The sequence below is a fragment of the Puma concolor genome, chromosome F2 (assembly GCF_028749965.1).
Source record: "Puma concolor isolate L17-30 chromosome F2, mPumCon1.1.hap2, whole genome shotgun sequence".
NCBI classification, from domain to species: Eukaryota; Metazoa; Chordata; class Mammalia; order Carnivora; family Felidae; genus Puma; species Puma concolor.
In genome coordinates this window covers 16,546,002-16,559,404 of record NC_141684.1, presented here as the reverse complement: position 1 = coordinate 16,559,404, position 13,403 = coordinate 16,546,002, and the positions used below count along the sequence as shown (strand labels likewise).

At 43.9% G+C, this 13,403-nt stretch overlaps 1 protein-coding gene across 1 annotated transcript in view; it reads left to right on the top strand.

Annotated features, from left to right (window-relative positions):
• The window catches only part of FER1L6 (fer-1 like family member 6), a 156,230-nt gene that overhangs the window by 64,330 nt on the left and 78,497 nt on the right, over positions 1-13,403 (top strand). The window contains exons 14-17 of the mRNA XM_025922674.2: positions 2,734-2,854; positions 5,406-5,506; positions 9,475-9,565; positions 12,280-12,399. Of these exons, the coding sequence (XP_025778459.2) occupies positions 2,734-2,854; positions 5,406-5,506; positions 9,475-9,565; positions 12,280-12,399 (433 nt within the window). The remainder of the gene's footprint in view (positions 1-2,733; positions 2,855-5,405; positions 5,507-9,474; positions 9,566-12,279; positions 12,400-13,403) is intronic.

Below are 13,403 nucleotides of genomic sequence, written 5' to 3'. Positions count from 1 at the left end.
GGCATAGTTAGTTGTAAACCCTCCTTTCCACACGCCAACAAGGATCCCAAACTTGGGATGGCCTTTGATGGCTTCTCTGTCTATTCTCAGAACTGAGGAGATCAATGAGTGGGTCCTATAACTGGATCTGCAACTCAGGGAAACGTTTCTGAAATACTCAGAGGCACTCTGCATCCTTTCACTGGAACCAGGCAGTAAAAACCTCCCCACCTCGTTGAACTAGACCATTGGTGACTGTGGGTGAGAATGTCAAGAGATCTGTGAGAATGGTTTGGGAGGAGATGAGAAGTCTCAAGGCACCCTTGGATGGACTTTGTATTAGTGCTGGCCAGTGGGATCAAGGAGACCCAAATGAATCATGCTGATGTTTCCTGGGCTTTCTGTCTCTCAGAAATATTCCTCAGTCACTATATTGAGGCTCTGCCTACCTAGTGGCAAACCAGGGTGGCAGTAGCTAAATTGAAAGATCCTGTGTCTATACCACACCCATATGTGCGTGCACACACACATGCTTGCACATGCACACGGTCACGCAATTGATTTGTGTGTTGCCTTCATTAAAATAAATTAAACTCCTTGTGTTTGGTCTGGGCTTTCCAGTTTTAGAAAGCACATGCATTCACCTACAATTTATGTATTAGGCTGGAGTTCAGGAATGAGACGAGAGCACAGGACATCCCATGGCAGTTCATCATCTCCTTCTCAGGGCTCTAGGGCTACCCTTGCCCAAAGTCACAAGCCTGGTCTGGTGTCAGAGCAGCCATTCAAACTGGCAGCCTTCTCTTTCCACTGGCAGCACGGTGCCCTCATGGTGCCCTCCCATCTGCTGTGCTCCATCTGTACTGTTTGCCAGAGACCACAGCATCGCAGTCCCAGACCCAGTAAGACTAGGAGGACTCTGGGAATCAAAGAGGAGAAGGCCCTGAACATCATTAGCACAAAATAATCTGAACCACAGAAACCTTGGAACAAAGGACAAAATCTGGGTGAGAATGTATTTCGTAGGATTCTTGGTGCAGTAATTTTAAAGGAGATGAAAGCATTTTAGTTTCTAACTTTTTAATTTATTTTTTTTGTTCTCCTGCTGTAATAACAACCCCAGTCCCAGCCGAGAACTAATTTGGCTTCTCTTCTAAATGGACACCTGCTGGTTTATCTTCTACAGAACAGACAACGGCCACCTTTGCTACTTTTATGGTCTCCAGAAGAAATTTGGGTTGGAGAGCTAAAAAGAACAACCATCCATTCTTTCAGGCTGAAGTTCTCTTCAGCTTTTTGGAATGGAAACAGTTTCCTCTCCCTTGGTCTCTCCTCTGTCTGCCTCTATGGGTGTGTGACTCCAAACTCTGTCCATGTTTATCAGGCCACATGTCTCACCCTGCCCATTTTGAGAACTTTGCCTTGGCCTTCCTGTCACATTTCTCTTTTTGCGGTCCCAGATGTTTCTGGGAAAATTAGAGGGGCTTGGGGAAAACCTAGTCAAGAATATAGCTGCCGTGGGGCGCCTGGGTGGCTCGGTCATTTAAGGGTCTGACTTCGGCTCAGGTCATGATCTTGCAGACTGTGGGTTTGGGCTCTGCGTCAGGCTCTGTGCTGACAGCTCGGAGCCTGGAGCCTGCTTCGGATTCTGTGTGTTCTTCTCTCTCTTCCCCTCCCCCACTAATGCTTTCTCTGTCTCAGAAGTAAATAAACATTAAAAAAAATTAAAAAAAAAAAAGAATATAGCTGCCCCTGCCCTTAGGAAACATCAACTTTTTGCCACAGTTCTCCCACCTTACCTGCCTTACCCCATCCCTTTCCTCCCTGGGAGCCAAAACTGACAAATTAGTTCCTTCTTTTGTGTCTTCCGTCTCCCACTGTTAGCTGTCTTATTCTCATCAGCATTTAAGCATATCCAACTGCCACCCTTAAACACTTCCTTTGGCTCCACATCTCCCCATCTGGCTACTTTGCTATCCCTCTTATCCCTTCTTAGCCAAGTAGGTAACCTGCATCATCAGCACCATGGCCTGGAAATAGTACATATTTGATTCATGGATGGATGGATGGATGACGGGTGGATGAATGCACAAATGCATAGATGCATGCATGGGTGGATGGGTGGATGCATGGGTAGATGAATGCATGAATGCATGCATGAATGCATGCATGCATGCATGCATGCATGCATGGACAGATGGAGGCATGGATGGATGGATGGATGGCCATATGGTTGCTGCGGTTTAGATTCTTCATCCTAATTAATAATATATTATGCTCTTACAGTTTTATAGCAATTTCATTCACATCTGTTATCTCAATTTATTTTCACACAGTGGATAGCTTACAGACAATAAAATGAAAATGTTGGTTTTTCTCTCTCCTCTCCTCCCCTCCCCTCCCCTCCCCTCCCCTCCCCTCCCCTCCCCTCCCCTCCTCTCCTCTCCTCTAAACTGGAAAGAGAAGTTCCTCCTTGAAGAAGGCTTGCTTGATAAACCCTGCCCCCTCGCGCTCAGCTCTAGGCTTTGTCCTGCGTCTGATGGCGGTAGCTGTTAGTACCTTTCCATTGTAGCCATATATCTGTTCATTGTTTATTGTTCATGGGTCCCCAATTAGAACACAGTGAATAATTTGATTGTTTTGTCACCACCCTTCCCCACCCCACAAAGACCATACAGAACATGAACATGTGGCTGGAATTGCCTGAAAAATACCAATTGCCAACTAACTTCAAGACCTAACCTGTTTTCACAGGAATTACAACTATTTGCCTTTTGACGCCAAGAAGCCCTGTATCTACTTTATCAGTTCTTGGGGAGACCAGACGTTTAGGCTGCATTGGTCCAACATGCTGGAGAAAATGGCGGACCTGCTGGTAGGTGACTCTCACAGGTGATGGATTTGAACATTGGGCAGCTGGAGGCAAAAGGGACCTTTTCATTCACACAGTAGAGGGTCTTGACCTTAATTTAAATGCAAATAAATTGTGGCTGCTACATGAGGGCACATAGTTTCTACCTTCTGGACCTAAGGGAATGAGAATATGTTTTGACTTTAAGTAAAACTGTCCGGACTAGAATCTCTGTTCTGCTTCTTAATAACATTATAGGACCTAAGGATAGACTGTTTTCCTAATCAGGATATTAGGGCAGGAGATAGACAACTTTCTCACAGAACTGATGGAGCCTGGCTTCAACTGATAGAAAATCCTACACCCTTCCCATGGCAGAGAATTGCCTATACGGCGAAGTCCTGCCACTTCTCCAGTCCTGCCTCTCACGTACTTTCTCCCTTGTTCCAAGCGCACTGGACTTTTTGTTTCTCGAAGAAACCAAATTCCTTTATGCCTCATAGCCACCTCCATGATGTCCTGTCTGCCTGAGCTACTTTTCCCTCCACGCTTTGCCTATGTAACCCCTTAACCTCCACAGCACGGTTTCAACTACTTCCTCAGAGAGGCCTTCTGACTTCTCCCCCTTACTCTCTCCTGTAATACCCTGTGCTGTACCTTCAGGGCTCTCCGGATTTTACAATTGATTGGTGTGTTTATTTGGTCAATAACCATTTCCTACTGTTCTGTGGCATCTGGCATAGTACCCGGCACCTGAAAGGGGCCAATAGTTACTTGAGGGATTGAAGGGAAGTATTTATAACAGGGCCAACATACAACGGCTGCCAGGTTGTTCCACCCAACCCCAGGGAGGAAGGCACCCCTGGGAACTCTGCTTCTCTGGGCTCTCGAGCCTGCCCTTTGTGGTTTCTTTGTGCCTGCTCTTGTATTTCTCTTCTCACACCACACAGCTCATTGGGGCGCCCTCTACTTTCTGTCCTGCCATGCCTCACCAGGTGACCCTCTCATTCCATGAAAGCCTATGCTAAGGAAAGAACAAATTTCTCTCTCTCTTTTGCTTTATAATTCTGTCTCTAGTTGTGTGAAACAAAGCATTGCCTCTGGTCTTGGGGATTCCAGGCATCGTGGAGATAAGAGTCTGAGGGCGATTTGGTGTCACATTATGTGGAGGCCACAGACTTGCTTTGGAAGGCTGGTTTTGCTTCTCCTTCAGGCAAAATATCTTAGACAGTGTATTTATAGAATTAATCCAAGCAATGCAGCAGCGCTGGCCTGGAGGAGGGGTCCCTCTGGTTCTACAGGGTCTATCCCACTCCAGTAGGTAAACGCAGTTACCCGGCGCGGAGGGGCGTGGTTTGCTGTAGGCTGGTCCCGCCTCCACTGTGGGCCCAGGGGACCAATCCTCGAGGCCCCACCTTGGTGGTGGTGGGGAGAAAAATGGCGTCCCCCCAGTCTCTTCTCCACCACCCAGTGTCCCAAAGCACTCCTTTGGAGCCATCCTCATTGTGTCACGGTCCCAGACGAGACTCCTGTGTCCCGGCGCTCGACAAACCAAAGCAGAATGCCTCCCTAGAGGCCATAGCCGCCTTTACCATTCATTTCCAGTTCCTTTCTCAGTGCCACATCCCTGCCATGCTTGGTGTATCATGCCTAACATGACTGGATGTTTGTTTACTAAGCACTAGGCACCGTCTGAAGAAGTCCACACCTCTCTACGGTGGTGCTATAGGTGGGCGCTCTTATCACCTGACTTTGCAGAAAAATGGGCATGCGGGGGTTAAGTTCAGTCATAAGGATAGAGTCTGGATTTGAACAGAGGTTGCTGACCCTACACCTTTATTTTTAACCACTCCACAATTTGCCCGTTCTTATAGTGAGGGGGAAAGAGGGAAACATATGTCCCCAGACATCAGACTTTGATGTGTAATACAATTTTTATAGATTCTGGCAAAGCAGTGATAACATGCCTTTTGAGTGCCGTATCCCTCCATTGAGTGCCACTGAATGGAATACTAGAATTTAGGCCTAAAAAGAAAAGTGTGATTATTAAATACGCAAGCATAAAGCCATTGTCATATGCAACCTGTCCTCTTCTCCTATACCACCTCACCCGCTGCCCCAAACTCCTATAATCAGAAGAATTGATCCCCTTTAAATCAGGATTATTCAGTATTACTATATTCCCATATAAGCAATTGACTTGAACGTTGCTTTTCAAGTTTTTTATGTCGTATCTAGTTTGATCTCCTTTGTTAGGTATTTCCTGACATGAGTTTCCCCCCACAGTAGATGCCAAATAAAGGATTCCCTGTTAGGAAATGATCTGGAATAGGAATGATGAGTTTGAGCAAGGCAGGAGAAGACTTGTATTTGGACTGATTCCAATGAAGAAAAGGAAGTTTCAAAGTTAGAATGCAGCAGCATTTCCCAGTTTAGACACGAGAAAATCAGGGAAATCTTCCTTCATTTCTAAAACACAAAATCAGCAAAATATGTCTGAGCTACTTCAGTCAGGGTCTCCACTACAGTGTCTCCTTCTGCCCCTCAGCCCTCTACCCCTATGGTTTGTTTCCAGGAAGAAAGTATAGAAGAAGTGAGAGAATCGATCAAGATTTCAGAGAAAGCATCAGAAGATAAAATGAAGATGGTGCTCAGTGACTTCATCAGTCAAAGCAGGTACCGGGAGAACAGCTGGGCATGTGGGTTGCTGAGCTTATGTGGAATCAGCTTTTAATTACCTTAGAAAATAGTTGATTTCACATGCATTCAGATAGGCATTTGATAGTGTTCTATCCATCTTTATTTCGTTCAGTAATTTAGCCGGCACTTGTGGGCTCACGGTTGCTTCCTGACACTTAACTAATGCATGAAACAAAGGAAAAAAAAAAAAAGAAGAAGAGGGATAAAAGAAAGACTCACTGCAGAGACTTTCTAATGAAGCAAGAAAAATGCTAGTAATGTTATGCCAAGCATGTGTCTACATCTGGTAGATACTCAGCAACTATTTGACAATGAGATTGGATAATAAATCAAATACTGTTTAGTAGAATTTTTTCAGATAACATAGCAAACACCAATTAAGGACTCTGATTCCAGGTGGCAATCAATAATAATAAAAGATTTAAAAATAGAGTGTATTAGTTACCTATTATGGAGTAACAACTCCCAAATTTAGTGACTAAACAGTGTGTATGATCTCTGTTTCTGTGGGTCAGGAGTCCAGCTGTGGCTTAGCCACAGTTTAGAGCCTCTCAGAGACGCCAATCAAGGCATGGGCTGGGGCTGCAGTTACTGAAGGCCCGGTGGGCAGGCTTCACCGCCAAGCCCACTCACATGGTTTTTTGCGAATTCGGTTCTTCACGGGCTGGTGGATTGAGGACTTCAGTTCCCTGACTGCTTATTGGCAGTCAGCCTCAGTTCCTCACCATGTGGGCTACTCCAGGCTCCTTCTCACGACATGGTGGCTGACTTCATCAGAATGAACAAGCAAGAAGAGTCAGAGCATGCCAGCAAGATGGAAGTCATGGTCTTTTATAACCTAATCTTGGAAGTGACCCCCATCACTCTTCACATACTCTACTATGAGCAAGTCACTAGGTCCAGTGCACGTTCAAAGGGAGGGAATTACACAACGGCAAGAAAAGCAGGAGAAGGTCACCGGGGGGGCCATTATAGGGGCTTGTCTACTACAGAAGGAAACAACCTGGATTAACTCTTGAAATGAATTAGGTGAAGAGTTGGGCAAAAATGAGAATTTATCATAATGACGGGTGCCTGGGTGGCTCAGTCAGTTAAGCATCGCTTGATTTTGGCTCAGGTCATGATCTCAGTGTGGGGAGATTGAGCCCTGTGTTGGGCCCCACGCTGGGCATGGAGCCTGCTTAAGATTCTCTCTCTCTCTCTTTCTCTCTCTCTCTCTCTCTCTCTCTTTCTCTCCCTCTGTCTCCCCCTCCTCCCTTGCTCATGCTGTCTCTAAATAAAAAAATGAAAGAAAGAAAAGAAAAGAAAAAAAGATTTAGTCATAATGGAAACAATGCGAAGGGGTGGAGATTCATTTGATGGAAGGCAAAATCTAATAGATGGGGGTAGCTAAGTAGCTAAATTCTGGTGTTTTGCTTTATAAGTTCTGTCTTTGCTAATCTCTCAGTTACCCATCATTTTTGCTTTATAAAAGGAAAGCAAACAAATAAATATATAGATTTCTTTCTATATTTCTTTCTCATTTCTCATTATAGAAGCAATATCTATCAGTGTTGCTCCTGCTGTGAGCTAAGTGTGACCTGCAATTCTCTTTGAGCATCTTTAAAAAGCTTCATGATCTCATATTTCTAGAAACTGTGTGTGGGCAAATTATAGCTCAATAATTTTCTATATTAGGGGGCTACTTGGGGTGATGATCATTCCCCTTTCCCTACAAGTTTACAAGCAGCTGAAAACATATTTATGAGGGTCAGACAGAGATCAAAATGTTAGTTTTGTATTTGGTAAACTTGGATTTGAGAAAGCGGCTTGGACCTGAGGTCAAGGTGGGCTTCCTGTTTCCTCCCCGCTGCGACCCCTTCATGGTGAGGCAGCTGGACTTCTGGGGCTTCTCCCCAGGAAGGGACAGGTCACTTGCCACGAGAAGGTGAGGAGGCCGTCCACAGGTCACAGCAGGCTGGGTATGAAAGATGAAGAATGAACACAAACAGGTGCCGTGGTCATTTACTCCAATTTGATTGAGGGAATCAATGATTTTTCCCCCTGTGAGAAAGGGAGAGAGAGATCAGAAGTCAGAAGTGTCCACCATGTCTCATTAAGCTGGTCCGTTCGGGAGTGGAATGGAGTTTCTTGGGTGTCTCAGAAGGTAGACGTGTGGCAACAAGATGCCTTCTTCAAGATACAATTCTTTATATTCTTTTTAAAAATTAAGAGAAAATGGGGCACCTGGGTGGCTCAGTCAGTTAAGCATCCGACTTCGGCTCACGTCATGATGTGGTTCGTGGGCTCGGGCCCCCTGTCGCATTCTGTGCTAACATCTCAGAGCCAGGAGCCTGCTTCGGATTCTGTGTCTGCCTCTCTCTCTGCCCCTCCCCTGCTTGCACTCTCTCTCTCTCTCTCTCTCTCAAAAATAAACATTAAAATTTTTTTTTGTTTTAATTAAAAAATAAATAAATAAAAATTAAGAGAAAATGTCACTTGACTAGTATGTCCAAAGAGAATTGCTAGTGAGGTTTCCGACGGTGACGCAGGACCGGGGAGTGTGGTGTTTTCCCCTTTTGTTTCCTTTGTCATTGATTTTTTTCTTCACAGTATTACATGCTCATCTTACCAAAAGAAAAAAAAAAGGTAGGAATGTATGAAGAAAAAGTGTTCTCAATTCTCTCTCCAATCCCATTTTGCAGAGAAAAGTTGATTTGTCCTCCTGGATTTTTTTTCCTGTGCATTTGCAGACCCACACATTCATGAAAACACTATATTTTTCCACAAATGTCACACATTTTGTTCAGCAGGTTGCTTTTTCACTCCACACACTAGCACTGGAATCTTTCTACAGTTGTATGTGATGGTCCTCAGTAGTTAATTGTGTGATATGTGTCATTTACTTAACTGGTCTCTGATATATTAGTTGCTTCTTATTTTGCTACTATAAACGATGCTACAATAAGCATTACTGTGTAAACATATTCTTGCAAAATGTTTCAGTTGTTTTTGAAGGACAGAATTCTAACCTAATTTTTGGATCAAATTATATAGATGTTTAATTTTTGGCAAGTGCTGTCAAATCGTCTCTTAAACAATTGGTGGAGGAGAGTGACTATTTCCCCACCAACCTTAACTATTATCCAATAGGTGAAAATGGTATTGATTTTAATTTGCATTTAACTTTTCACTAATGAGGGCAGTATCTTATTTCCCCATGTTTTAAAGCCACTTATATTTCTTCTTCAATTACATGCATAACCTCTACCATTTTCTTATTGACCACATTTTTAACATCATCCCTCCAAGTGTTACTACTCGTCATTGGTAGAGTTTTTAACATGGGAGGACGTACTGCAGTATGGAGTCTAAAATATTTTTTACATACAACTTTTCAGGAAACCCTTGGTGTGTGTTAAATGTGTAAGATGATGGAAAACTGCATTATTTTACGTTTGGTGTTATGACCTTGGATAGCAATCACAATAGATATGTATAGGAAACGAAGTAGGAAAACAAACCTCTATTCCCCAAAATTAATGTGGGGTCTGGGGATCATTTCCAATCCTCACTTTGTCTCTTAGAAAAGTTAGTGCACCATTGCTTAATTCTTTGTTGTTGTTTTTTTTTTAATGTTTATTTGATTTGGAGCTAGAAAGAGAGCGAGTAGGGGAGGGGCAGAGAGAGAGGGAGAGATCTGAAGCACTGACAGCAGAGAGCCAGGCCTGATGCGGGGCTCACACTCACCAACAGTGAGATCATGACCTGAGCCAAAGTCCCACACTTAACTGACTGAGCCACCCAGGTGCCCCCACCACTGCTTAATTCTAAATGAGAAATCTTGGTTCCGTGGCTCCATCAACTTTCCCATTGTATTGCAGGAAGTGTATGTGCAAATCTCTGGAAGTACATAAATGGATTTTCACTAAGTAGGTTTCCAAATTGTTATTCTTCTCTTATAGTGCCTTTATCTCTGAAGCAGAAAAGAAGCCCAAGATGTTGAACCAAACCACTTTAGATAAGAAACGACTTACGCTCTGTTGGCAGGAGCTGGTATGTGAAAATCTATTTATACTTTGAACAGAATTAAAACATGTGCTTTAAAAATAAACCTCACGGATGAGGCATAGGTCATAGACCAGATGAGGATAGTGTTCTAAAGGTTCTACATCTGCGTGATGTAGAAGCATGAGTGAGAAGGGAATATATGGGTAAGTTGGAAAGGAATGAGCATTTATTGAATGTTTATAAAATGATCTAGAAGCCCACCAGTCCTATATCCTATTCTGATGGATTTCCTCTTTGACCATTTTCTCTACATTTATATTTTGTCAAAGGCATAGACTTCTTTGCCTCACAAATGGAGAGACCAAAAAATAACTGTTGTTCCCCTGCTCAGTTTTCTTCCATTAAAAATTGTGAAGAGGTGTAAGCTTTCTTGACATCAGGGCAGGAGCTGATACCTCTCTGTGGCCTGGAGAACCCGCACAGCTCTGCATGCCTCACAGATCCTCAGTCCCTGTCGAATGAGTGATGGTTGAGAAATGCCAGACCAGGTTAGACCCTGGCTTATCTCACCTCGAAAATTCAGCTCCAACAGTGGCACCAAGGGACATTTTGTAGGAGGCCGTGATCATTCTGCAAAGAAAAACGACTCGGTGTTTGACTGGTCAGGGGCATTTTGAAGATGCAAGTGGGGCTCAGCGAGATTAAAGGATTTTTTTTAAAGGTCACAGTTAATTAATCATCGTCTAGACACTAAGACCCAAGTGTCGAAACTGGTTCACCTTTCTTTCCAGGATAATAAACAAGGGTTTATGTACTCCGCCTCTGTACTCCAAGGGAGGCCAGATTTTCACTGTATAGATCTTCCTCCTACCCCATTTCTTCTTTAGCCCCTCCGGCTGCCTTTCCCTGTCTCTGCAACATCCATGCACTACATATTGCCCACAGAGCTCTGTATTGAGAAATACAGGGTTTTCTCGACATCCAACAGTCCTTGACCCACACGAGTCCACGCATTCAATATCTTGTAGTGGCCCAGCAGTCCCTCCTCATCTCTGGACCTGTATTTCCACCCTCCCAGTGGACACATCACTGCTTGTCTCACAGCGCCTCCAACTCAACCCATCCTATTAAACCCATCGGCTTCCAATCTGACTTTGTTCCATGTCCTCTGTTAGCACGACCAGCTGCATTTGTTGCTCCAACCAGAAGCCTAGACTCAACTTTAAATCTTTACTCCTAACCCTCCATAGTCGATCTGACCACAGGCCCTGTTGCTTCCTCCCCTTAAAGACTCTGGAACTTGTTCCACTTCTTCATCCTCAGCGTTGCTGCCTGAACTGAGTTCCTTAGCACCCACTAGGCCCAGACTGTGGCTTCCTCCAACCCAGACCACAACCAGAATGGTCTTCCTAAAACACAAACCTGATTAGATTGCCATTGCTTCAAAAATCACTGGCATTTGTCAGTCCTACATACCTTCTATCTGTAATCGGTTCCTCTGTCTGGACTTTCCTTTCTCTTCTTATCACCTGATGAATTCCATTCCTTTTTAAAGACCCAGTGTAAATGTCATGGCATCTATAAAACCGAGCTCTGCCTTTCCCTGGTCCCCTGATGTTTTGCACATGTATTGCTTTTAGCTCACCAAACTGTCACGTCTCAGGGAAGGAAGCCTGTGCCTTCCCCTGTCCTAGGCCTTGGCTCCTAGGACAGTACCTGATACAAAGCAAGTATTTCGTCCTCCTGGCCAGCATGTACCTAAGGCTTCCCATGTGCCAGGCCCTGTGCTAGGTGCTGGGAACACAGCGCTGTAAGTACTTGGCACTCGCCCCTGAGGAATTGATTGATTGATTGACTTAGTCATTCTGCAAACATGTATTTAACACCTGCTATGTGTCGGGAACTCTGCCAGACACTGAGAATAAGTAAGAACAAGGTAAGAACAAACCAGAGGAGGTCCCTGCCCTAGTGAAGTTTACATTTTAGGGGAGTAGACGGAAGATAGAAAGGTAAGCAACAACTAAACAAAATGATTACAGGTTATGGTTATGAAGGAAATTTTGTAAGGCCACGGTGATCAGGAAAATGTGGGGGACGGGACGCAGTGGTGACATTGAGGCTGAGGCTTGGGAAGGAACGAGCCGTGCAGAGTCCAGGAGGAACATCTGAACAAGAGGAAAGCCCACGCACACTGGTCTTGAGGTCAGACTGAGCTTGATGTGTTCTGGGCCGTCCTGAGGACCAGTGTGCCTGGGGCCCAGTGTATGAAGCGATACAAGATGAAGCAAAGAGTAGGCAAGGCCCACTCACGCAGGGTCTCAGAAATCACTATAAATGTTTGGGATTTCCTCTGTACAAAAACACGGCTGAATGGATGTTCCAAACTCTCAGACGGCTGTGAGGAGCAATGAGGATTAATTCAACAGGTAGGGCTTTGCCTGGCACAGGGTAAGAACTCAATACGTTTTAGTTACTGGATTTGGGTCCTGGCTAACAGAGCCATGGGACCTTGACAAACCTTTGACTTTTCCAGGCCCTGGCTTCTCACCTATCAAACAAAGGTGAGATGATATTCACTGCCTCCGTATGTCTATGACATTTCTATTAAATGGGCAGTGTGCACACTGGCAGACCCTGAAACAGCCCCATGAATGGCTTGGTGTGGGACTTAACAAGCACCTTCAGGATTCTCCAGCGACAGGACAGTACTTATGTCCAGATATCTAGAAAAACCCACATGGACTCCTGTCTTGTTTCAGGAAACAATGGCCAAGGAAGCCAAGGCAATCATTCAGCAGCAGAAGAAAAAATTATCTCTTGATGAAATGATCCATGAAGCCGAAATCTTTGTGGAAAAAATCCGCTTCCTTGTTGATGAGGTAATCAACTCTAAAGGCAAACTTCCTTTGGGAGATTAGAACAAATATATTCCTAGTGAAGTTTGAATGTTTGATAAGGATAAAAGGTGGAGAGCAATGCTTTCTTCCAAGCCCTGCAGAGCTGATCAGTCACTATTAGTTTAGGCGTGAGAATGGAGATTTTTAAATTAAGCCAAACATGTACAGCTTTACTGATTTTTTAATGAAGCCTGAGTATTCAGCAGAAATAAAAAGCTTGTTCCTTAATGGAATCAAGAAAAGTCAAAATAAGTATGGGACCTTTGATTAGTTTTCAACTGTAAGTGGACTTAAACTCTATCCAGTAAAAGAACAGCTTCTCCTTTAAAGTTAGTTGTAAACAGTATCTTTTGTGACTTCTAGAATGTTCTAAAAAGGTCCACATATTTGCTTCTGTCAGATGCTGGGTTTTTTATGGGAAAGTTTCAAGGAGAGGTACAGAACATTACTGCTTCTGCCAATCTCACAAGTTGTATATCTTGTTGCAAATCCATCATTCCCTGGGGACATAATAAACAGTGAGACAGGAAGTCATTTTAACAGATTCAGGAATTTTAATAAGCACCCAGAAGGTTCAAACCAAGCATCAGGACTTCAGGTCTGTGACTGACCAACCCTCTGGCTAGGGAAACCTCCTCACTGATGTTTCTGTTTCCATATAAGGAGAGAAGGGATGCCTCTTAGAGAACAAATTATGCCAGAGGATTATGGGGTTAGAGAGGCAGAGCACCCACTTCAAGCCCAGGAAAATAAAAGCGTACTTTGTGACAATGTACCTCCCTTTTGATTGGGTAGCTATGGTGGCTCAGAAATATGCATTTCAAACACAACATAATGGGCCTCTTGGCAGGGAATTCTGTAATTCCTATCTTGATTAGCTCGATTTTAAAGTAGAATTTAATGTGCAAGTTAGTCAAATTTCTCCTGAATAACAACCTAAAATAGAGCTAAAATACTTGGCAACCATATTTTAGGTCTAAAGTCCC